Raw genomic sequence first — 22,762 nt, 5'->3', positions numbered from 1 at the left:
TATTTAATAAAAAACTTTAACCTATTCAACACCTCCCAACACATGTAATATGTTCAGCTTTATACTTGCCATCTTCTCATTATAGGATACTAGGAAAATCTCATGAGTCACTCTTTCTCTTAGCCTGTCTGTTCTAACCAAACATCACCCACACTATATACTGCATATGGTTCAGCATCATTCCAGGATGTTAAAGGTACCCTTTCCTACTTCCTAGGGCCAATAAAGAAATTTGCCTCATTTCCTTTATTTATTTCAATGGACATATTAGACCAGTAGTAGGAGGTGAGGAGAGTTGAAAGTCTACATTCAAAAATGACCATTTTTGCCCTGTATTAGGATCAAGTCTTATCTATCAAATAATCTCTCAGATGACACATCTCTCTCCTTTTCACCCACCCTCCATGGCTGCAAGCTGATTCACATGGAATTCCCCAACCAAATCTATTCCCTGGAAAACCAAACCTTGACAACAGATTACTTTTAATTTTTTTAGCTTGGTTATATATAAATCCATAAATATTAGTGTAAATTTAATTATCAATAGTATTTACTTTAATGGCCAAATACTTCAACATTAATCTAAGAAAACTATGATTGTGTGAGTTCACTGCAATGTGTAAACCCACAGCAGGTGAAACTTGGGCACATACTTAACTGGAAATGCAAATGGAGATTTGCATGGCATTTATTTGGTACAAGCCATTACAGAAAATTTGTCCCATAAAACTAATTAAGTGAAGCTGTTATTGGTGCAGCTAGTTATTGTGCACATGGATTCACAGAAACACTGGGGCTCTACAGGAGCACCGTAAAGGCCCATGTTTCTGGTTATAGATTCACTTGTGTGTGCTGGCCTGGCTTGCAGAGAGGACTCAGGTTTGTTTCAACATGCAGGTCCTCATCAAACTTCGGGTGATTTCCTCTTAGTTATTAGGAAATACTAATAAATACATGTTTCTCTCATTTTACAGATTAAGTCACTAAAGCTCATTTTCAAAGTCTCCTTACATTGGCCTGTTAGATAATTTGGAGGAGGTAAATGTATGATTGAATAAGAAGGAATGACCAAGAGGAGAAGAATTCAGCCTGATTTTCAGGAAAGAATGAGGATCACTTAATTGAAGAGAGAAAAATTAAATAAATCTATTGAATCAGCTAATTATTAAGAGAGATAGCCTCTATTTCCCAAAATGTTTTGAAACTCTAAAATGTGTTTACTGTTTTCTAATACATATTTACCCTTACTGATTAGAGGATTAGAGGAGCAATGTGAAAATGAGTCTGCAGATTACAATACATTCCAATCTCAATTTTATGCTGACTTCACTCATGAGTATTTGATTAAAAAGTATTACAAATCTAGATAATCAGTTTTTTAAAATAACTATCTTTTTCAAAACGTTAAAGAGAAATGAAATATATGGAAGGATGACTCATTGGCCTGGATTCTTTCAATCCTGATATATGTCTAAGCATATTGCTTATTCTCTAAGGTTTGAGAACCACCACTTTAGTACGTCTACATTTTTTCTAAGAATTTGCTGAGAAAAAAAAAAGGAAATTCCAGAATTTCATGCCCAGAGATGTAGTAGCTATGCAATATAGGCAGGGATCTTCACTATTAATACTTTCTGGAATTTGGACCCTCAAACATTTGGGCCTTCAAGAAACATCAATTTGCAGCCTTATTTTTTGTTTTATATTTTTTTCTTATATTTTTAATATGCATATATCTGTCTATTGGGAGTTACTTAAAAGTTCATGTTTGCTATAAACATATTGATAATTCATCTTTTTTTAACTCCTAAAACCTGTATCATGTTTCTATCTTTCTTTTGTTTCTATACACTACATTTTTGCTCATCTGTTTCTATATTACTGTTTTAGGTGTCTCAAAGCAGCAGCAGTTACTCTTTGACTCACTGTAAGAGCTTTTTCCACTTAATAGAAAAGTTTAACCTATTCAACATGCTTTGACTAATTCACCAGCAATAATAAATATACTTATTTTAGTATATGGATTTTAAATGAGCCAATTGTCAGCTAGCACATTCACCTGATTAAAAAGATATCGTGAATTCAGAACAGACTCTATTTAACAGGCTTAAATGCACTTAGCACATTACCATTTTGAGTGAGATTAAAAGTTGAAGTACCTCCTATACTTTCTACTTAGACATTTAAAAATGTAGTTTGCATTTTCTCTAGAAGTATAAATCAAAGTTTAGTTTACAACTTGATTAAAGAAAATGCATTCTCACAAAAATTCTTATTCTTCTCTAACAAATACAATTTTTGTTTTTATACATAAAGTATTATCAAATATGGTTCTGTATCTTACAGAGATAAGAATGAAGCACCAATAAATCTATTTTTATGATTCTCTCTCATATTAAAAAAAAAGAAACAAGTCCTTCTCCTTTGAAGCACACAACATCGTACTTACAGGCTTCCTTCCATGCTTAATTCTGGGAGGTTCAACCAATTCTCCTAGGAAGGATCTTCTTTCTAATTTGCTTCATACTGGAGCCCAAACTTTCTTTCTAGTCAACTGCTCCAGTATCGCTAAGCCCAGGTGTAAGGGAAATTCATTTGCATAGGGGCAAAGGGTTTCTTAGGCCAGACTAAAGTAATTGCTGGTGTGTCTTCAGCCGGCCTTCCGAGGAAACGTGAGTAAGCACAGGTATGTAACCCAGGTGCTATCTCCTATGTGAACGCATGTGATCACACTTTCCCACGGCATGTCGCCACTACTGTTCTGACCATATATAAGTGCTCGCCATGTTCTCGGCCATGCTCTCACCACAGCTGCATCCCCTGACAAGAAAGAGCACGTGGATCTGCCCTCTGCCGCCCCTTTTCTTCTTTCAACTCCCGGAAGCCTGCTCCGGTGCACTCACTAGCCACGGAGCCCACTCCCCACACCCGGACAAAAGCCTTCAGTGGTTCCCTACTAATAGAGTAAACTCCAACCTCCTTCCACCCTTCTGAGCTGCCCGCAGGCCCCTCCACCTCCATGCCCAGCCTGAGCTCCCAGCACCTGGCTCCTGCTTGCTCCTGGATGTGGCCTTTGCCCCAACCCTCTGCTTCCCTTCCTGTGCTTTACCTTCCACTTGGAATGACCTTTCATGCTTCACTTCACCCACCAGTCAACTATCAACAGCCTCCTCCTTCCTGGCCCAGGTCAAATTGTTTCCTCAAATCCCCCTAAACTGGAATCCACACCTCTCACCCCTTGCCATTGTCCTGCTCCTTTCCTAGGGCACTGAAGGCTTTGGGTCTTATGTGTTCATTGCATAGGTTCCTTCCAGCAAGACCTGCAACTCTTCAAACCTGAGCCCCTCCTTCCACCCCCCAGAGCACGCGGCATAGTACTCTCACAAACAGCCTTTCAACACGATACTTTCTTAGCCAGACGCTCGCTGTGACAGTATAACAAACTCTTAGGAGCTCAGGCTCTGATAAGAGCCTGCCTAAATTCAAACCCAGCCTCTATTACTTACCAGCTACAGGATCCTTCCTGTGCCTCTGTCTTCTCATTTGGAAATGGGCATAAAAATAAAGCCTGCCTCTTAGGTCATTAGAGAATTAAGAATTTAACATGTGTCGAGTGCACAGCCCAGGGCTTGCTAGTTAACTACTCTATTGCTGGCATCACTCAGTAGATACTAACTAAAGCAAAACAACCTAGATCTAAATGAGCATATTTTAAAACACAACCTCTAAATCACAAGTTAGAATTATTTGATAATAGAATGTTTGAAGAAATAATAAAAGCTTATAATTTGTCAATTACACTGAGGATTATGACATTTTAAAAATCAGACTAGTACCTACACATTAACTAGGGAATCCATTTGGAGAGGGCTTGAGGCAGGTGGACCCCTGATTGTCAGGAAGACGCCACACAGATCCACCGCAGGATTTGATCATTTTCCCAATTTATCAGTCAAGGAATTGAAAATGAATCTCAACTGAAACAGCCACGTGGAAGCAGCAGCTGAAAGATCTTATTCAGTGCAACATATCAGGGGCATCAAAGTCCCAAGGGGGAATTCAGCCCAGGTCATGCTGCCATTACAAGGTAGGGACCTTTCAGATCAGGGTTTATTTCTGGATGGGCCACAGCCCTTTTCTATTAGAAAGAAACAAATAATGTAAAACAAATCCAGCACTAGCTGGCTTGAAACCACCTGTGGTTTCCATCCCATACTAAGAAAAAGCCAAAGTCCTTCAGACTTTCTTGACTGTCAAAGTCCTCTAGGATCCTCTCTTGCCCACCCTATCCCTCAGTCCTTTCCTGTCCCACACCTCGCTCGTCCCCATCCAGCTCCCTCCACCCCATCCACACTGGCCACCCAGCCACTTCTGGAATTTGACAGTCTGGGTCCTGCCTCAGAGCACTTGAATGTGAGAATTTCCCACCTGGGAGAGATTCCTCAGGTATCCACACAGCTCTCTCCCTCAACTCAAGTTCTCACTCAAATGTCCCCTATTCCACGAGGCCCTCCCTGGCCAGCTGATAGAAAACTGCACCCCCCACATTCCCGGCACCCCCCTCCTTACTTTTCACCATCTAGCACTCTGTGTATTGATTTTGTTTTCTTTTGTTTAGGTGTTGTCTCCTGCAACCATAATAAAACCTGCAAGTGAGGAGAGAGCTTCCCTGTGATCATTGTTAGAGCATTATACCCAGAACAGTGCCTGACACAAAGTGGACACTTGATAAATATTTTTGGAACAAATGAATGAACAACAGATCATGGGGCAGCTTATCAGCAACCCAGAAACAGTCAAGGTGGAGCACAGCTTGTGTTTAAACTGGGTCTTTCAAAAAATATGCTGCCTTGTATTTTGAAGGCTACATTTTGAAAAATGCATTAGTTTAGGTCAGTGGTTCTCCACTGGGAATGATTCCCACCCACCCTCAGGATCTTTGGCAATGTCTGCAGACATCTTGGGTTGTCACAGCAGCAGTGGGTGGGCAGGTGCTACTGCCATCTAGTGTGTAGAGGTCAAGGAGACTGCTGGACACTCTACAATGCACAGGAAAGCTCCAGGTAACAAAGAATGTTCTGGCCCAAAATGTCAAGGTTAAGAAACTACAATTAAGCTGGAGGTAATTTCTTAGATCTGCCAGGGAAGGTGAGAAGGGAAGGGAGGGTAATGGAGGGAGGAAGGGAGTAAGAAAAAAGGAGGGAAAGAGAGAGAGGGGGTGAAGGAAAGGAGGAAGGAAGGGAGGGAGGATGGAAGGGAGGGAGGGAGGGAGAAGAAATGAGGAGAGAAGGAAGCAGACGAGCACACAAGCAAGCTAAGTCAATTATTGGTAATATGGAAAGGCCAAATACACAAGACCTATACACACAAAACTAGAGAGGTGTTTTAAAAAAATATCAAGTGGTGTTCACCTAGCAAGGAATAAAACGTGCTACTAAGGGATTTATTTATAAAAATAAGAGGAGAAATGTCAGAAAAAGAAAAGTGAGAGGAGGAAACTGGATTGTAAAGGAGAGTCTTTGCTTCCAGTCCCTTCAGACCTCTCTAAGAGTGTGCCCCACATTCTTGGTACATGTATTCTTACAGGAATAACTGACAAAGCTGTAATAAAAAAGGGGGGAAATCCCAAATTACCATCTCCTCGCTGTGAGCCGCGAGGCCTGATGCCGAAGGCTCCGAGCATTTGGCAGGAGCCGGCTGTACCGGGGAGCAGATGCTCCAGGCAGGCTCTTTGAGGAACATCAGGGATATGAGGACTTGGGGAGAAATTAACCAAGCGAGCAACAACAGAAGAAAAGATATTAAGAGGTACAGCATTCCTCCCTCTGTAAACATCGTGCGAGCTACACTAATCTCATGGTTAAATTACAAGAGTGCTCCATCCACAAAAAGCACTAACAGCTTTGGAAAAATGTATCTTTTGGAAGAAATAAAGTCTCATTGGCTGATAAAGCTGTAATAAGTCTACAACAAATTGTAATAATGGTTGGATGAAAAACTGAAATTCTCTCTTCTAGAAGAGTACATTTGGTACACACATTAATGTCCAATTAAGAGGTGAATCTGCTCTCTCGCTTTCCTTCTTTGCCCATATTAAGGCATCCTTTGATGCTTTCTCTTCTAAGTATTTTTTCATCCAGCTTTTCTCCTTTGTTGATCCTGGTGTATTATTTTTTATAATAACTGGACTGCCAAAACACTCTTCTCTCTTCAAGAGAGGCTCTGAACTTTCTTCCACAGAGCGTTTTTTGAAGCTTAAAGCAAATGTGACTACTAAAAAGACAAACAGAACTTCCGGGAAAACGGTCTTTCGTAGCCCTGAGAACAAATGTGCAGTTACCAACAATTAATCTTTGAAGAAAGGTGCAGCAAGGAGATATAAAGAAATACATGTGTGTGTTTTTCATTAATAAGTGGAAAAGTCAGTCAAGGATCTATATTCTTGTAAACAAATAGAAACTCCCATCTTAAGATGGAAAGATTGAAAGTGAATTGAAAGACTAATCAAAATGTTTTGGTTGGTTAAATCAGTATCGGACTGACACAGAAAATATGTCCCTTTATATCTGAAACTGCTGAAGATACTAGGTAAGAATAAGGAATAAAACAGTAGTTTCCTGCTATATTGAGGAGGATTTTTTTTCTCCTAGAGTAAGATTCAGCAACTCTAGACCACAGAAACTCATCAACTGTAAAATGACTCACAAATTGTTTATTAATAAAGGGAACTTACGGATAGCAAGGGAATGGCAACTTTTCCAAGAAAATCAGGGGGTTTATCTCCATCTTCATCAAACACTGTCACTTCCAAAACATCATGGATATCTTTAATGGGACTGAAACAAAAAAATACCATGTATTATACACAAAAACACACAAGTGAAGTCTGTTCCATGAAGATCTGAAAACACTGTTTCACTAATTAAGCCTGTATGTCCTTAGAGTATAAAACTACCATTTAATTAAATTCCAAAAATTAAATCAAACTGACTGTATTCCCAAACCTTCCATCACAGAAGATTTAGACATCCATATGAAAAAAAAAGTCAACTTTTTTACTATGACATTTTCCACACAGCATACGTGTACTCAAGGGTAGGACCATGAAGGAAACAGGACGAGGAAAGAGAAGGCAGAAAGAATGAGCGGGTCAAAGCAAAGTGATTTCAAAGAAGCTTCCAAATGAGAAGAGTAAAAATAACGTTTTCTTTAAATTAATGAAGAATTCTCTTTTCTTTAAAAAAAAGGTGGTGAAAATCACTTTTACTGAAATACACAGAAAGCCTCCTATCGTTGAAACACAAAGTACTAAGAACACTTAGAACCACTGGTTTGCGTTGTCCAGAAGCCAGACCTCGGCAACAATGAAAAACCAAGCCACGGCCATTGGCCACGTTTTAGGAAAACAAGAGAAATTTACATCTGGCATTTGGCAAACTCGTTTAGCAGAGTTAATCCACTTCTCATAGATCCTTGGGAACTTTCTACTAATACCATTAACTGTATGCAAAATGAACTTTTTTTTCACTTATAAGCACAGAGAGAGCATTTATTCACCTTTGTGGGGGCAGTGTACCACCACCATTCCACCCAAATTCAGCAGGGGCCTCCACTGATGTTTAGGGACTTTGGAAGCTAAATAAAACTAGCAAACTTAAATATACCCAGCCCCCTAAATCCTTGAGTTCGATAGAGTGGGCAGGGCACAGCTATGGGGTGGGTCACTGAGATAAACTGGAATACAAAGAGACTTTGGGAGTCTTTAAGGATGCACAGACAATCTGCATTTTTCCAAAAGACTCTGGCAGAACACAAGCCTTCAGGCATTAAAATAATGCTATAACATATAAGCTCCTTGAATTTAAGGCAGGTCTCCATTAGTAACTTTCCTTAACCCAGGAATGAATTAATCTAGATATATGGAGGCTTCCAGCTACTCACAGATTAATTTAGTCACTAAAACATCTACTTTACAAATGCCTCCTGTAACACTCCTTTGCAGTTCTGAATGGTCTCTTCTATTATTAACACCGCACTCTATAAAATGAAAGGATAAAAGGTTTTCAGAAGGAAAAAAAACAATAAAATTCACTCTTTGCCCATAAAAACAGACAGAAAGTTCCACTCAAGAGCCCCAGCCTGCCCCAAACATAGCAGGGGTAATTGCTCTCTAAGTTAGCGCTGTGCCTCAGTATTCCAGAGGCTAAAACACTTACAATGTGAAAACTTTGTTCCACTCAGGGTTGAGGTTCTTGTAAATGGTATGTGTCTGAAGTCGGTCGTTGCCCAACTCCAACAAGCAAAAAGGATCGCTCTTTCCTGGAAAGAGAACACACACTAGTGACAAGTGAATCTCAAAGGCAAGTGAATCTCAAAACAGAGTCAGTGTGAACAAAAGTCATACACTTTTATAATTAAAAAATCATTCTTGCTGAAAGAGGGAAGGTGAGACTCCTTTTCCGAAAAGCTCTGCGGATGCCCTGTGTGGACATTTGGGAGGTGGGCAGAGCCTCCGAGTGTCGGAACTTCAGCATTCACAGTGGACTGGGACTCATACACCACCCAAAGTGTAGCCTTGAAAGCCAGAGACCACACGGGTTTCACAGGAGTAGGTGTCAATTTGGCAGGTGGGAAAGCCCACCTCTTCGTTTTGTTTTAAAAGTGAAGCTCATCTCTGTTTCCTTCCTAAATTCTCTTTCAGCCAATCTGGAATGACTGCAATCCTATGATAATTTATAGGCTTCCCTGTGGCTATGAGACGATGTGAGAAAAAGTATAAAAACTGGCTCTCAAGCAGTTGAAACTCTGCTGAGCGAAGAGCCACATGATTCTACCTACTCAGTACATTACGAGAATGCATGAGCTATATTTTTGGTGCCTTGAAATAGAAAAAGGCACCAATTCACTAAAGGTCAGAGTTTTTAACTTAAAAACATTAAGCTCATCCCTTACTTTTTCTCCCACCTCACCTCTTCGTTTTCTATCCTATCTCCCACATCCTTCAAAAGAGGTAAGAAAATTCCAAATCCAAAGTTGGACCCACAGAGTTAACAAGTAAAAATTTCCTTCCCTTTTGTTGGTCTTGGCGGAGGGATCTAGAATTGGAACTGTCAGAGACAGAATGAATGACTCTGTAATGTCCATAGGACATTAGCACATCGCCTGTCTCCACAGCACGTTGGCACTTTACAAAGCAGTGCTTGCTAAATTGATTGGGGGCACAAGGACACATGCTTCTCCAACAAATGGCCAAGGAGTCTCGGGCCAGGGCCTAAGGCAGAGAGTGCTCAGGTCTCTTGACCGACTGGCCACCAATTCAGGTCACTGAACCTATATCTAATTCACTTAATAACCAGGAGCTTTGAAGCACCGCACATCAATAGAGATACCGACATGTGCAGGAGCTTGCCTGAAGAATATATTTTTTAAAAAGAGGGGAAGAAGAGCAAAGGCATGGGTGATGGTCAGTAGTAAACAGGAGATTGCATTCAGCTGACTAGGGGCCTGGACACTTAGCTGCCCGCCAAAGCTTTTAAGTCAATGCTATTATCTCAGTTATCAGCAGACAATGACCAAGCCATGGGGCGTAAATGAATGAGTTAGGGTCTCCACCGCAAACAATGGAAATGGTCCCTGTCTAAATTTAGCAGAAAAGGAATTTAATAAAGTAATAACAAACAGCTCTCAGAATACCTACAAATGCTAGAAAATCAGGCTCAAAAAAATCACTATAAACCAAAGAATACGTTAGCACAAGAAGTCCAGCCAACATTCCACCCCAGAAAAAAGTCTGGTGTGGTCTCTGCTTTCCCAGAATACCAGCTCCACAAGGCACTTCTGTCCCTGGCCCCTGACTGTGGCTGCTTCTGACACGAACTCTCTACTCCTGCTTCTTTGCTTCACTGGATGCAGATGCAAAGGCCTGAACTGCTAGGGCTCAGGAAAGGAACACTGGCTTTTCAGCCTTCATGGGTGATAGTCGGCTCTGGCTCCTTCTCTAAAACATACAATGGGAAGCGCCTCAAACACAGAAGGGGCTTCGGATCTTGGGCAGTCAAAATCAAACTAACATAAAAATCCACCTGCGTCTGCAAAAAGTCTTGCTTATTGAAAGACAGGTTACTCTGGCCATCTGTTTTGTAGGGCACAGGGCTGGGGTTGAATGGGAAAGAGTCTGCCACTGTAGAACAACACGCTTCCTCTTCAACAACTGTGAACATGCAGAGAACACGTGCATGTGGCTTCATGCTCAGGTAGATCACGCTTGATTCCTCCACCCAGGCTGAAACAGCTACTTAACCATTTGTCAGACTATTAGTAGGTGTCAGCACTGCTCCTCCAGAGACACCAACATGACACGCCATCAGCACTTGCTCCAGGGAAACTGTCTGACACTTTTAATGAAAGCCCTGGGGTTGCTCCACAGCAGGGCAGAGATGCTGCCTCGTCCTGTTGACGCACAGGTGGGCTCCTGCCCGCTCCCACTCTCTGGAGCAAGTGCTCTCCTAGCTGTCCCAGCTAATGAGGAACAGACTTCCCTCCAGAACCTGGAAACTTCAGTTATGTGTCTCCGAGGAACACACTGCACCAACTCTCTGAAGATAATTCAGTCAAAGCTCATTAAAATGCTGTAGTTATTAATATTACAGTATAAACAGGCAGAGAGAAGAAACAAAGATGTTAAAACGTTTATAATTTACGTACACTTTATGGATTGATTTCTTTCTCTTAAAAGGTTGCAGATAAATGAGAACTTTGAATATAATTTAAATAACAAATACTTTTATTTGAGATAACAATTATCTCCCATAATAAATGGAATGTCCGAATGTTCCCCAATGGTATGGAGAGAACAGCACCAGGCAGACAGGATATGTACATTTGAAGCTGCACTTTTCCCCTTTGCTCCATCACGTCATAGGTAAAGCATCCGGACGGCCTCCTCTACGTCCAGATGCCATGTCACCTTGACATGGTTACGCCACTGGTGATTCAGTTTCACATTGGAGTTTTTTAGCACTCGGCACTCAATAAATAGCCTTTGGTACTTTCCAACACCATTTTAAAATTCATTTGTATTTCTTGAATGGCAACCGGAGGGGGGGTGTCATTTAAATGGTTTTAGCTTTATATCAATTACAGAAATTGAATAACACATAATAAATATATATCAGGGGTCATATCGTTCATTTGACAACCATTTATTGAGCATCCACTCTGTTTCTAGCTCTGAACCAGGCCCTGACACACAATGACCACCAAACCATTACCTATGAGGAACTCTTATAATGGTCCCTACTATACTGCAAATATCACCTTTTCCATGGAAACTTCCCTCACACTCGCCTTGCCGTAAACTGGGTTGCTCCCAGCTCTGATCTCTGATTGTGTATTGTTCTTACCACTCTTATATCCCATATCTGTAAATTTCCATTCTATAATCAGCCCGTACATTTCATTTAAGGGTCCTGATGGAGGCACACCCAATTATGCATGTCTTTACCACCCCCCAAGAAAAGTGCCAAAGCCCAGTGACAGAGGGCAGCAGGTAACGCCCCGCCTCCCGGGTCTGCTAGAGGGAGCCAAGCCCCTCCCACCCTCCTACACACCCTGTAGGAAACCACACTCCTTTATGCAGATTCTCTCTTAATGCTCATGTCAACGCTAATGACATTTTGCAGATGAGAAAATAAAAGTTCATAGAAATGTAATTTGGTTGGGAAAAGTCCAAAAGTACTTCATAGTGCAGGTGAATCTTAAGCAAGGTTTGGAAGGGGAGTGTTTGGCTACCAGAAATTGGATAGGTCCTTTTTGAGAAGACGGGATTGATCAGAGCTTCAAGTTTATTAGGAAGATTATGTGTGTGTATGTGCGCGGATGTATGCAAATAGTGTAAGATATGGGTGGATAAATGCAAAGATTGGCTTGAAGATCAAGACAAGTACTTTTAGTTTGATTGCATTTCATTTTGCTCATCCAGCCCCTGGGAACCAACCTAGACTGTCAATACAAGGGGCAGAGTTGGAAGAAAGGATTTCTGGACAAACAATTCCTGCAGCTAAGTATGAAGCATCACAGCTCAGAGAGGCTGGGGGTGGGCAGCAGAGCCATTCCACACTATATTTCCTAAAACTCAGCTTTCATGCCTTGTTTCCAACCATTTGTTTATAAACCTTACTGTCATATATTGGAGAAAATTTAATTGATCATTCTGGAAATCTATTAGGTTATTAAGTATGAAATGTCCGATTTCCTTAAGTACTAAGTTTGACAATTGATATCGCTAACATTTCACTTTAACATTTCTTGTTTTATTTTTATTGTGAAGGTACATCTTCAGTATTCCAAATGCACATTTTGGCTTGTGATCATCTTTCAAATTTTTTGTAGAGCAATTTTTGTGAAACCATGGATAAGTCAAAAATCCATGTTATTTTTGAACATGCGTTCCATCATAGAACCAATGAATATAGACAGCTCAAAATATCAATGAAGTATTTGAGAAAAAGCTAATGGTGCCTGTTTGGTGGTCCAGCACTGGTATTATCCACTACAGCTTCATGATACCTGGTCAATGGATTACAGCGGATGTCTACTGCAACTAAATGGACGAAATGATGAGGGTGCTTGCAATTAAGCAGCCAAGATTGGTCAACAGAGACAGTCCAGTCCTCTTGCAAGACAACACTGGATCACATGTCACACAAAAAATGCTGCTCAAACCACAGAAGCTGGACTTAAAAACTCTGTCATCCACTGTATTCACCAGATCTTGCACCAACTGACTACCACTTCTTCCAGGCTTTGGACCACTTCTTGTAAGGAAAAATATTCAATTCTCAAGAAGCTATGGAAAACGCTACTCTCTCTCCAGGCTTCTTTGCTGCTGGAATAAACAAGCTACCCTTATGATGGCAAAAATGTCTGGATAGTTTAGGCAAATACTTTAATTAATTGTACTGCTTGTTTGAGATGTAATAAACTACACTTTGATTCAAAATCAGACATTTCATATTTAATAACCTAATATTTGCTCTGTCAACCATGCAATCCATCCTGATCTACCCCTATTCACCAATGCTTTGGCAAGGCTAGGGTCTTTTTCCTGACCCCTAACCTCACCGGGCTCCCTATCCTGTCTTGCACACAGAAGTAAAGGGTTCCTTCCTGCTCCTTCGTACTTTGCATGGGGAACAGACTTGTCCCTGCACACCCCTCCAAAACCTCCCCACTCCAAAAATTAAAAATGCCAGCTAAACTCCCAGCACTAGTTCAAACAGATCATCTTTGTGGACCTTCCTTTGCAACCTCGAGTGTGCCCGACTACCACGATGATGAGTGTCGGCATTATGCCTCCTGCACGATGTACCTGCTCATTTGTTCAACAACCACTTAATGACTCACACAGTGTGGAAAGCACTATGCTAGGAGCTGAGAGGGGTTTTAAAAGAAGAGGAAACATTGATTTCTATTCTTTCTGGGCCTAACTTTTCACCTATGTCCTGCCTTTTCTAGTGGGTCCCAGGCTTCTCTAGGACAAAGAATGGCTTTTTCAGCACCATGCAGGCAAAAACCTGCTCACTTCACTGTGACAGACGTCTACAGCAAGAGGCAGACAGGTCCACGTTAGGACTGTGAGGATAGAAAAGGAAGATAAGAACTTTGCTGAAACGTCATTTAAGTAAATTTCTGATAATCTATTAATAATATTCTAGCACAAACATAGAGCAACCGAGATGAGTGACGTGCTTCCTTCTTGTAACTCCACTCCTTGCTGCTGCTCAAGTTCCAAAACACACTGTCATCCACTACAGTTGCCTAACATCTCCCCATTTTCATTCCCCCTTCAAAATCCTTGTTCCTCACAGCTTCTAGAATGAATCTTTGTAAGTTTGTATCAGATTGTATCACTCCATTATTAAATAGTCTCCCAACTTTCTTCACCTGGCCCTTAAGTTCCTACACTATCCAGTCCCACCTAAGACACAGCCTCTTCTCCCTGAGAGGCCCGTGTGGCCTGTTCTCCAGGCCTTGCTTTCTCCCAGGACCTTGGAAAAGCCCTGCAGGCCTTGAAACATGCTATTCCCTCCTTTAAAAAAATGTGTTTCCTCCATCTCTGCTGTGCCAACTCCTCTTCATCCTTGACATCTCAGCTAAAATATCACCTCCTACGGGATCTCCAGTCAGGCATCCCTTTAATGAATGTTAGCACCCTGTTCCTGATCTTAGCAGTATAATTGGAATTAGACTACCACTGGTTTAATTAGTCACCTCATGTGAGTGCAGAGGCCAATTCCTATTCCCCACCATGTCACTAGGGCAAACCATAGGGTCTCTCACAGAAGAGGTATATTTACTGAATAAATTAAAATGTTACTAAGAACCCAACTACTAAAATGGAAGTGGTTCCTCTGTTAATTCATGGAATGTAATTGACTCTCATGGTGACATTAAGTTATAAACTGCTAAATCTTCTATATACTCCCAAACTTTACATTGACTAGGATCCATGTTCTTTGGCAGGCAGTTAAAGCAGACAGCCTGCCAAAGGCAGATTTATGTAGTTTTTAATGTTTTGCAAAAGTTGGTCTCAATTTGGGCTCTGCTAGCCATGAGAATCTCATGAAAATTAAAAGCATTCAATCGCCACTGCTGAGTTTTCTAGAAATTGCCATCATCCTTTTGTAAATAGGGCATCCCTAAGAGCAGAAGTATTCATATGGATGTAGCTTCAAGAGAAGGACAATGAAAATAAACCTTAAAATGGGTATGTGGTTTAAAATTCCCAGTGAACAATAAGACCATTCCTCTTCTGACACAAGTCGTCTTATGTTTCAAAAACAAAACACTAAAACAAAAAACTTACAGCCACTATTATAATGCACAAAAACAACTCAAAAGTCAGTGTTACAGCATATGGCAGAAACATTTTAACTCTATAATGTGGGGTCTAAATGCAGTATTTTGGTCAACAGTTTCTGAGAATAGCACTTCTATGTATAACAAAAAAAAATCATGAGCCCATAAAGGTGTTTTATATTGATAAAACTATTATCCAGATTATCAAAATGTGAGATGCAAGCACTAAACTAGTTTAGTATGAGAATTTCCTGACCATAAAGCATATTTTTTGTCTTAGTTTTTAGCAGGCAATAGAAATAGAAAGAAAAAGAAAAGAAAAAACATCTTATAGCGGTAGCTATAGATTTCTAAGAGTGGTTGAAGAGATAAAAGTGATTAGTAGTGCTTATACTTCCAAGATTATCTATTTATTAACCATGTCATATATATCAAGAATGTTCATTTAGGTTTTAAATTAACCCTCAAAATACCCGTGAGGACATGGAGGCTTAGGATGGATTTAAGATCAGAATGTAGTAGAACCAAGATTAACACAAGGGTGTCTGCTTCTCTATATCTTCTATAACATAACACATAGGGATCAAAATGAGAGGCAAGTACCATAAAAATAAAGGGTAAAAACGTGGGCAATAATTTTCATCTTCAATGAATAAATCATTGAGCTGAACATTGATTTACTTATGGCAGGAGCCCCAGGCCTGTGGAAAAGGCTCATGCACTTATGGAATGAATGGAGTACTTTACCACAGCCCTGGGAGATCAAACCTGTGTGTGGGACAGACCGAGAGCTCCTCCTAATGGCACAGCCAAGGAACCAGTGACTGGAAATGCCACCCTTGATTGTGAGCAAGGTCCGTCTACTGCAACGGCACACACCACCCCTACAGCTGGTATCTGCAGTAGAGGAGGGAGGGTGAAGTGAAGGAAGATAGAGTTCTCTCTTATAGATCCTAAGCTCCCTAAGGGTGTGTCTACTCATTGAGTCAAAAGTCTCAAGGGTGAAATAAAAATCCGTATGAACTTCTGGAGAAGTAACTTCAAATCGTGAGTCAACATTGTATTTCCAGTTTTGTTCCTTCACTCCCCCCTTGACAAACCCCCAGCTTCTCATCATGACATGCACATTATTAGGATAATAAGAATATGAAAAATGAAGATGGGATTGTGCTACAAAAAGAGGAGATATTGAGACCTATTATGTTATGTTATGTTATGTTATGTTATTAGTAAAATACTTAACCTCGTCCTCCACTGAGCTAGGCTTGGAATGCTGCTCTGCCTGCTCTTTTCCTACTGTTGGCATGGCAAGTTAAAGAAAACTCTCCTAAGTTTCTATTTCCTCTGAATTATGCCAGGATTCTTAGAGGGCAGGGGGCAACCCGGTAGTGGTAACAGGGTAAAGGTTAAAGGAATAAACAGGGGGAGACCAAAGAATAATCACTGTTGCTGCTGGAAGATTCTTTAGGGGGAAGGGAGTCACTCTACAAGAATTATTTTAAAGAACAAAATTAACAAACAAAGTTGAATGAACAGGAAGGTTGATGTAGGAAACCACATTTTGATTCTAAGAATGCTAGGAAGAGTCACTGACTAAGTGTTGAATGTTGGCCTATGTGCAAGGCCAGTGGTGGCCAAAATGGTTTCAATACTGATAAGCTGAATTAACCCCCACATGTTACAATTCCAGCAGCTTCTCCACAACATTCTGTCAATTATAATGAGGCCACGCTGAACAATTCTGCGTATATGAGCTGAGTACAGGGAGACAGTTTCATATTCTTCATTGGCTGATACATGTCAATAGGTAAGTGCTGTCATTTATACCGAAATATGATACAATTCTTACCAGAAAATAGTTTGATTCTCTAATATTTTACTATTAACCCATTGTTTACTATATTCTCCTTCAGTAGTTACGAGATAAACTCTGTATTTTCTTTCAGCAGTAGTAATTCATGAGTCTGATATGTCCTGAGCAAAGCAGAATATGCTGTACTCCCCTCTGTTAGGGCTTATACTGTACATAGGGAACCGGTTGTACTAACCATTTCTCAGCTTTGTCTAGAACAAAAATGTTTCCCTCTCTCATTTAATCATTAGAATGTGGGTTATTTTCTTCTTAAAATAGCTGAGTTTGAAGACTAGCAGCCGCTGAGTGAAATATGTTGGTCTCACTAAACATTACACACAGATATGTTCACCTTGAGTCTCAAAGTACAATTTATCATTTGCTTCATGAGCCAAGGCTGTGGCCTGGTTTACTACAAAAGTAATGACATCAGACTGGATAACCTATTACTTAGAAATTTTAGGTTATGCTGGGCACAAGGAATTTGTGAGGCAAACTCTTTAATAAAAATATCTGACAAGCTCTTCTATTAGACTAACTGCTCATGGCTATCCACATGAAATGTTGGCATAGACCCGAAAACATTATATTTTTCACTAATTTTAGAGCGAGGGGCTCCAAGAGAAGATAGATTACTTCAGATTCTTTGTAAAAAACAAAACAAAACAAAACAAAAAAAAATGCCTTCTCTCTTATATACAAAATCACAGAAATGCTAAAAAAAAACCAAGATATATACAAACTTAAATTTATTAATAATAGCTTCACACAGTAAAATGGCATATTTATACTAGAATGAATTAACAATTTAAAAACAATAAATATATGTTTTCTACACATTAGAGAATTAAAGCCTTCATCTTTTATAAATATCTTAATACTGGTGATGTAGACTTAGGTTGTTAATATTTTTAACACATTTGAAAATGTAGACTAATTTTTTCCTTTATATAAAAAAATTTTTATGGAAAAGAAATTCACTTTAGTATATATATATCTTATTCCAGTTTTCTAAAATACTAGCATAGTAATAAGTGTTCAATTTTTCCAAAGTTTATTTTAGTCTCTCTCTATGCTCTTATAATCATAATATCGATAACAATTAAGAGGGAATATCCTTCTAATTTGATCACAGTGGATTGAATGACCCATATTTTCTTTTTCTAATTGCTACTTGCAAAGAGATAGATTGCTTTAAACCTAATAAACCACTGACAACAGGGTTTGCCACATGCATTCGCTTCCCCCTCTGGTAGGGGCGGTGCCTGTGCTCTGCACAAAGAAACTGCAACCGCTGTGTGGACTATTGCCAGGACCCGCCCCCCTACCCCGGACTTTTACCTTACTCGGATTCCTGAATCTTAGGTGAAACAAACTTAAAGCATCTGTTATTGTGGCTACTTTGTATTATTTTTAAGAAACAAACAATTACCACAAAATGAAATAATATATGTAATGAAAAAAAAGTGGAAACGTTGGAAAGTTCCCATTTTGAACCCTGTTTAAAATTATCATCATTCTTTAAAGAATGTCCCTGGTTGTTCAGAATCAATGCATTTCTTTCTTATTTGCATGGGAGTGCTCTGTTCCCTGAGCATTTGCAATAAACGAACGTTCATTTATAAAATAAGGCTGACTGGAAAATTCTGAATATAGTGTATAAATAGTTACTTATTTCTTAAATGTTCCTGGCACTGACAACAAACGGGTGCCTCTTCTGATCCATGATCAAATGACACTGGTGGTTCTTGGGTTTTTTTGTTTGTTTGTTTGTTTTGTTGTTGTTGTTTTACTGTATATCAAGTGAATTGGTAATGACAGTGACAACAGCAGTAATGACTGAGTTCCTACTATATGTCATGATCGCTAACCTCTTGAGGGTATTAATCGCATCCATAGTGCCACCTCACTGTAATCCGAATCCATTTCTTTTTTCACATAGAAAAGCTACATTATAACTGTCTGGATTAGGTCCACTTTGTAGCCCTAAAGCAACACCTTGGTTGGGAACACACTGGAAAATTCATACAGGAGCCTGCCAATGTACAAAGATTATAAACAGTGAAATTTGATTCTAAAAACAAAGATCAATATGGTCAAAAGTCCTGTGTAGCTAATGACAAATCACTAGGCCTCGGTTCAGAATAGTGACAATTTTCTCATGAATAATACAGAGACAGGAAAGAACCAGAACGTTTAGTCAAACCACACAGCATTATTTTATTTCTAATCACTGCTTTTTGTTACTGGAATTTCTTTCTACTTACCTTCATCCACTCCAAAACTGTCTACTGAATACCTTGAATATAAAGAAAACAACAAAATAACATTTTCCCCAAAATTCTTCTTCCATAAAGAGGGTCTTTATAAAGACTCGTTTTTCAGGTTCCTCTCCTATTCACTTCATTTTAATAATCAATACTTTTGGAGATGATACATTGTCCTGAAACAGCTTTCGTAAATACCAGTTTTGGGGGGGTTTATGGAGGCCATCTGATAAGATAGGTAAAATAAAGTAGCTTTTATGAAAGTGTTTCCATACATGGATGCTGCTGTAAACAAGCCTTAAAAAAACAAACAAACAAACAAACAAACAAAAACACAAACTTTTAATGCTTTAGAATTAGTTTCTGGAGATCACAAAATATTCAATTTATGGCAAGTATTTTTTAAAATCCTGCTGGAAGGCATAAATGACTTCTTGGGGCTTGAGACAGTTCCTGAGACAGCAATAATCACGCACTCAAAAGGTGCTGTCCCTAAACACTTAGGTGGAAGTCAAAATAATTTGCTCAGGAAAACTGGTAGATAACTCTAAATGTGCTTTAGGGATGACAGAACCTCTAATGTCAAAGGCACATGTAAAATGTTGAATATTTTCATAAAATATAAGTAAACAGAAGAATTTCTAAGCTAATATGAGACTATAAACATTTACAATTATATTAATGAACACAAGAAGTAATCATTTGAGTGTTTCATTTATAACCCTCAAAATTTATATCTTCCAAGTGGCCCGACAATCATTTTTGGATCTGCTCACTGGTCAGGATCACTTTAGAAAGTAATCATTTCTATTCATTCATTTTTTGAGGCAAGGTGGAAAGCACTTTTTTCCCCAACTAAATTTATATTTTCTGCTATTTCTGTAAAGCACTTAAAATTAAAATTCTCTTTTCCAAAGGTTAAGCTTCCGCAAACTCAGTCTCAGAAATTTCAAGGCTCTACCAATATGGTAAAATTATTTTTGTACGGAAGGAAGTAAAAGAGTAGATGACATTCTAAAAATATGAGACATAAGAAAACCATACATACAATACCATATCAATAGATGGAACCATGCTGTAGAATACTCCTTGTATTCATCAATTTCCTTGGTAAACAGCATCTGTCATGCAGGCGGCTAAACTGTTAGCATAAAGGGGTAATTTGGCAATGAGCAGAGAGTCACAGATCAGACACTGGAAATGTCTGGATTACTCTACATGCAGCAGACCGTGATTCAGCGCAAAGCATGTCTGCCCTGGTCTCCATCTGAAAGTTCAAGTCAGTGAGACACCAAGAGAAATGACCTATAAGACAACATCAACCACAAAGTGGTCCCAGGACCTAAAAAAACTCTGGTGTCATTACAGTGAGGTGCTAGCCTGATCTGACATCGTGCTTGTGTTGATGAGCCACGTGCTCCCTTGCTGTGACGGGGACAACACGCTCAGCACACAGAGTAGCAGAGTGAAGGACAAAGAACTGTCCTTTGAGGTACAATAGAAAACCTTAGCCAAAAACTTAATGTAACAAAGAAGTCCTGACACTAATAATCCACAAGTATCTTTGAAGCCCAAATGGGCTAGTATATTATCAAAACAGAGTAAATTATTTGAAAAAAATAATTTTGTGAAAGACGTGCATTATGTGAAAGACATTGCTCAACTATGCATCTTTTCTGCTATGATTCTAGGTGAAGAAGCATGATTTCTGTATAGATACTTCTTCTTAAGCATTTTGCTGGGTTAGAAGATTATGTCAAAGCAGGAAAGAAATAAGAATAAAAATGAATTAGAAAATGGAAATGGTCTATACCTGAGAAATCTGCCGCTACGAGATCAACTGCCTTTAAAACCTTCACTTGTAAAATGCCGACGTCCTTCATATCTTTCAGGGAGTTCTGTAAGCACTGAAGGTTGAAAAGGAGATCATAAATGAACACAGCTTTCTAATATACTACTTAATTCCATAAAGTCCTACAGGAAGTACATTCTAGATTTATCTTCCCCTTTCTCATGAAATCTTTAAAACGTTCCAAAAATACATGATGTCAGTCAATAGGAAAGTGAGGCATTTATAGCAGCCAGATTAAAAGAAAAGTGACTGAGAATTAATTAGCTACAGCTTTAAAATAAACCAATTAGAAGCACATGCAATCTACTTTTAACATCGCCCCCTGGTGATAGCATAGATATCCCACCGGGAAAATGTGTGGGTAGAACTACATTCGTTCTCTTTTTTTCCCCCATCTTTCTCTTTACTGCAACTTTTAAATCACCCTAAAAGGCAACATTATTCTGACCTAGTTAGTACAAACTGTATGGAAAACAGAGAACTAACCTTGGATCCATCACAGATATTAGCAGTGGGAAGAGAGTTGGGATGAAATAGACTGAATTTTCTGATCTATGTGTTAGCCAGTTCATTAAATTAAAGATGGAGCACTTAGTATCACCCATATTCATATTTACTTTAACCTGTAGTTTGCATGAGCCAAAGACTGAATATATCCACTGGTCATTCTTAAATATATATAACAATATTTGGCTATATACATACATGGCATCTTTAAGAAATTGTGCATGAAAGAGATCAGCAGATAAACTCTCTTCTCAAGCCTCCAGAACACATCTACTGAAAAAGACATTGCTTCAAAACCTTCAAATATACTGTACTGTTTCCCTCATTATTAGATAGCTAAAAACCTATGATAAGCAGACCAGAGAGATTTGTGGGAAGACAGTAAAAAGCCTTGTTATTTATGCATTTCAGGTAGAATAACAAAAGCTTAATAATAGTTCAGGTTTGTCTAATCTAATATGCATCATTCCTAAAAACTTTTTGAAAGTTTTTTCTTCTCTGATTTTTCAACCTAAAGCAGGTAACAAACAAAACAGCTAGTTTTCAAGGTAAGACAAAGCATTTGAAGTAAAATACTTTTACAATTTAGAGGTATAAATGCCTTTAAAGATTATCTGTTCTTACAATCTAAAAAACAAAATCCAGGAGGGCTGTAACTTGTGTTTTTTGTAACACAGCATTCTTTCCCCTAACATGCTGGCCAGCCTGCCAGCTGAAGAAACACTATTTCTATTTCAATTACAGCCTCTTCAAACCTCTTTTCAATTACTAATCCTCAAATCCTAAGACATTATTCAAAGCAGCCATTAGGATGATATCTAATGTTACTTTATAAATACACAACACTCCTGATAAATTTGGTAAATTTTGCAATTTATCCATGGGAAAGCTTGGGCAAATTCACTGTCGAATTTTCAATTGTTTAAACTACAGTCATCAGAGAAAACAGTGAACTGAGTCAAACCTTATTCAGAGTACGTCAACCTGGCATGCACAAGCTGCCTTGACAATGAGCTATGGGGCTAGGTCTTGTACTACTGAAGATAAAGAATTATTCAATTAATCAATACATCTACACAGTGAAGGATTCTGGAGACACTAAAGTTTATGCCGAGAATGATATGGCCATTGAATAAGGATTCATCTTTGCTTCGTTTTCATGCCACTGTCCTGAAACATGCCTTCCCTGTGTGGTAATAAAATAAACGTATTGATTTACAAAGAAGATAGAAAAAAACAGAATGCAAATAAAGGCACCTAGAAAGCCAGAGTACAAAAAATAAATGAAGGGGACACAGCCATTTGATTTAAAAATGCTGAGTGGACCGTTAAGCACATTGCGACCACTTAGGGAGAAATCATACACTGCTAGCATCATCCAGGGCAGTACAGTCTGTTTGTACAACCGTAGTCCGTGCCTGTCTA

General features: G+C 39.2%; 1 protein-coding gene across 6 annotated transcripts in view; it reads right to left on the bottom strand.

Moving 5' to 3' along the window:
• Positions 1-22,762, bottom strand: part of MCTP2 (multiple C2 and transmembrane domain containing 2) — a 224,358-nt gene that overhangs the window by 88,571 nt on the left and 113,025 nt on the right. For all 6 annotated transcript variants that reach the window (XM_045561772.1, XM_045561774.1, XM_045561773.1 and 3 more), the window contains 3 exons: positions 20,792-20,885; positions 8,217-8,319; positions 6,734-6,836 (listed from right to left, as the gene is read on the bottom strand). In XM_045561772.1, the coding sequence (XP_045417728.1) occupies positions 6,734-6,836; positions 8,217-8,319; positions 20,792-20,885 (300 nt within the window). The remainder of the gene's footprint in view (positions 1-6,733; positions 6,837-8,216; positions 8,320-20,791; positions 20,886-22,762) is intronic.

The sequence above is a fragment of the Lemur catta genome, chromosome 9 (assembly GCF_020740605.2).
Source record: "Lemur catta isolate mLemCat1 chromosome 9, mLemCat1.pri, whole genome shotgun sequence".
NCBI lineage: Eukaryota > Metazoa > Chordata > Mammalia > Primates > Lemuridae > Lemur > Lemur catta.
Note: the sequence above shows the minus strand (reverse complement) of the source record. Positions and strands in the feature narration are given on the sequence as shown.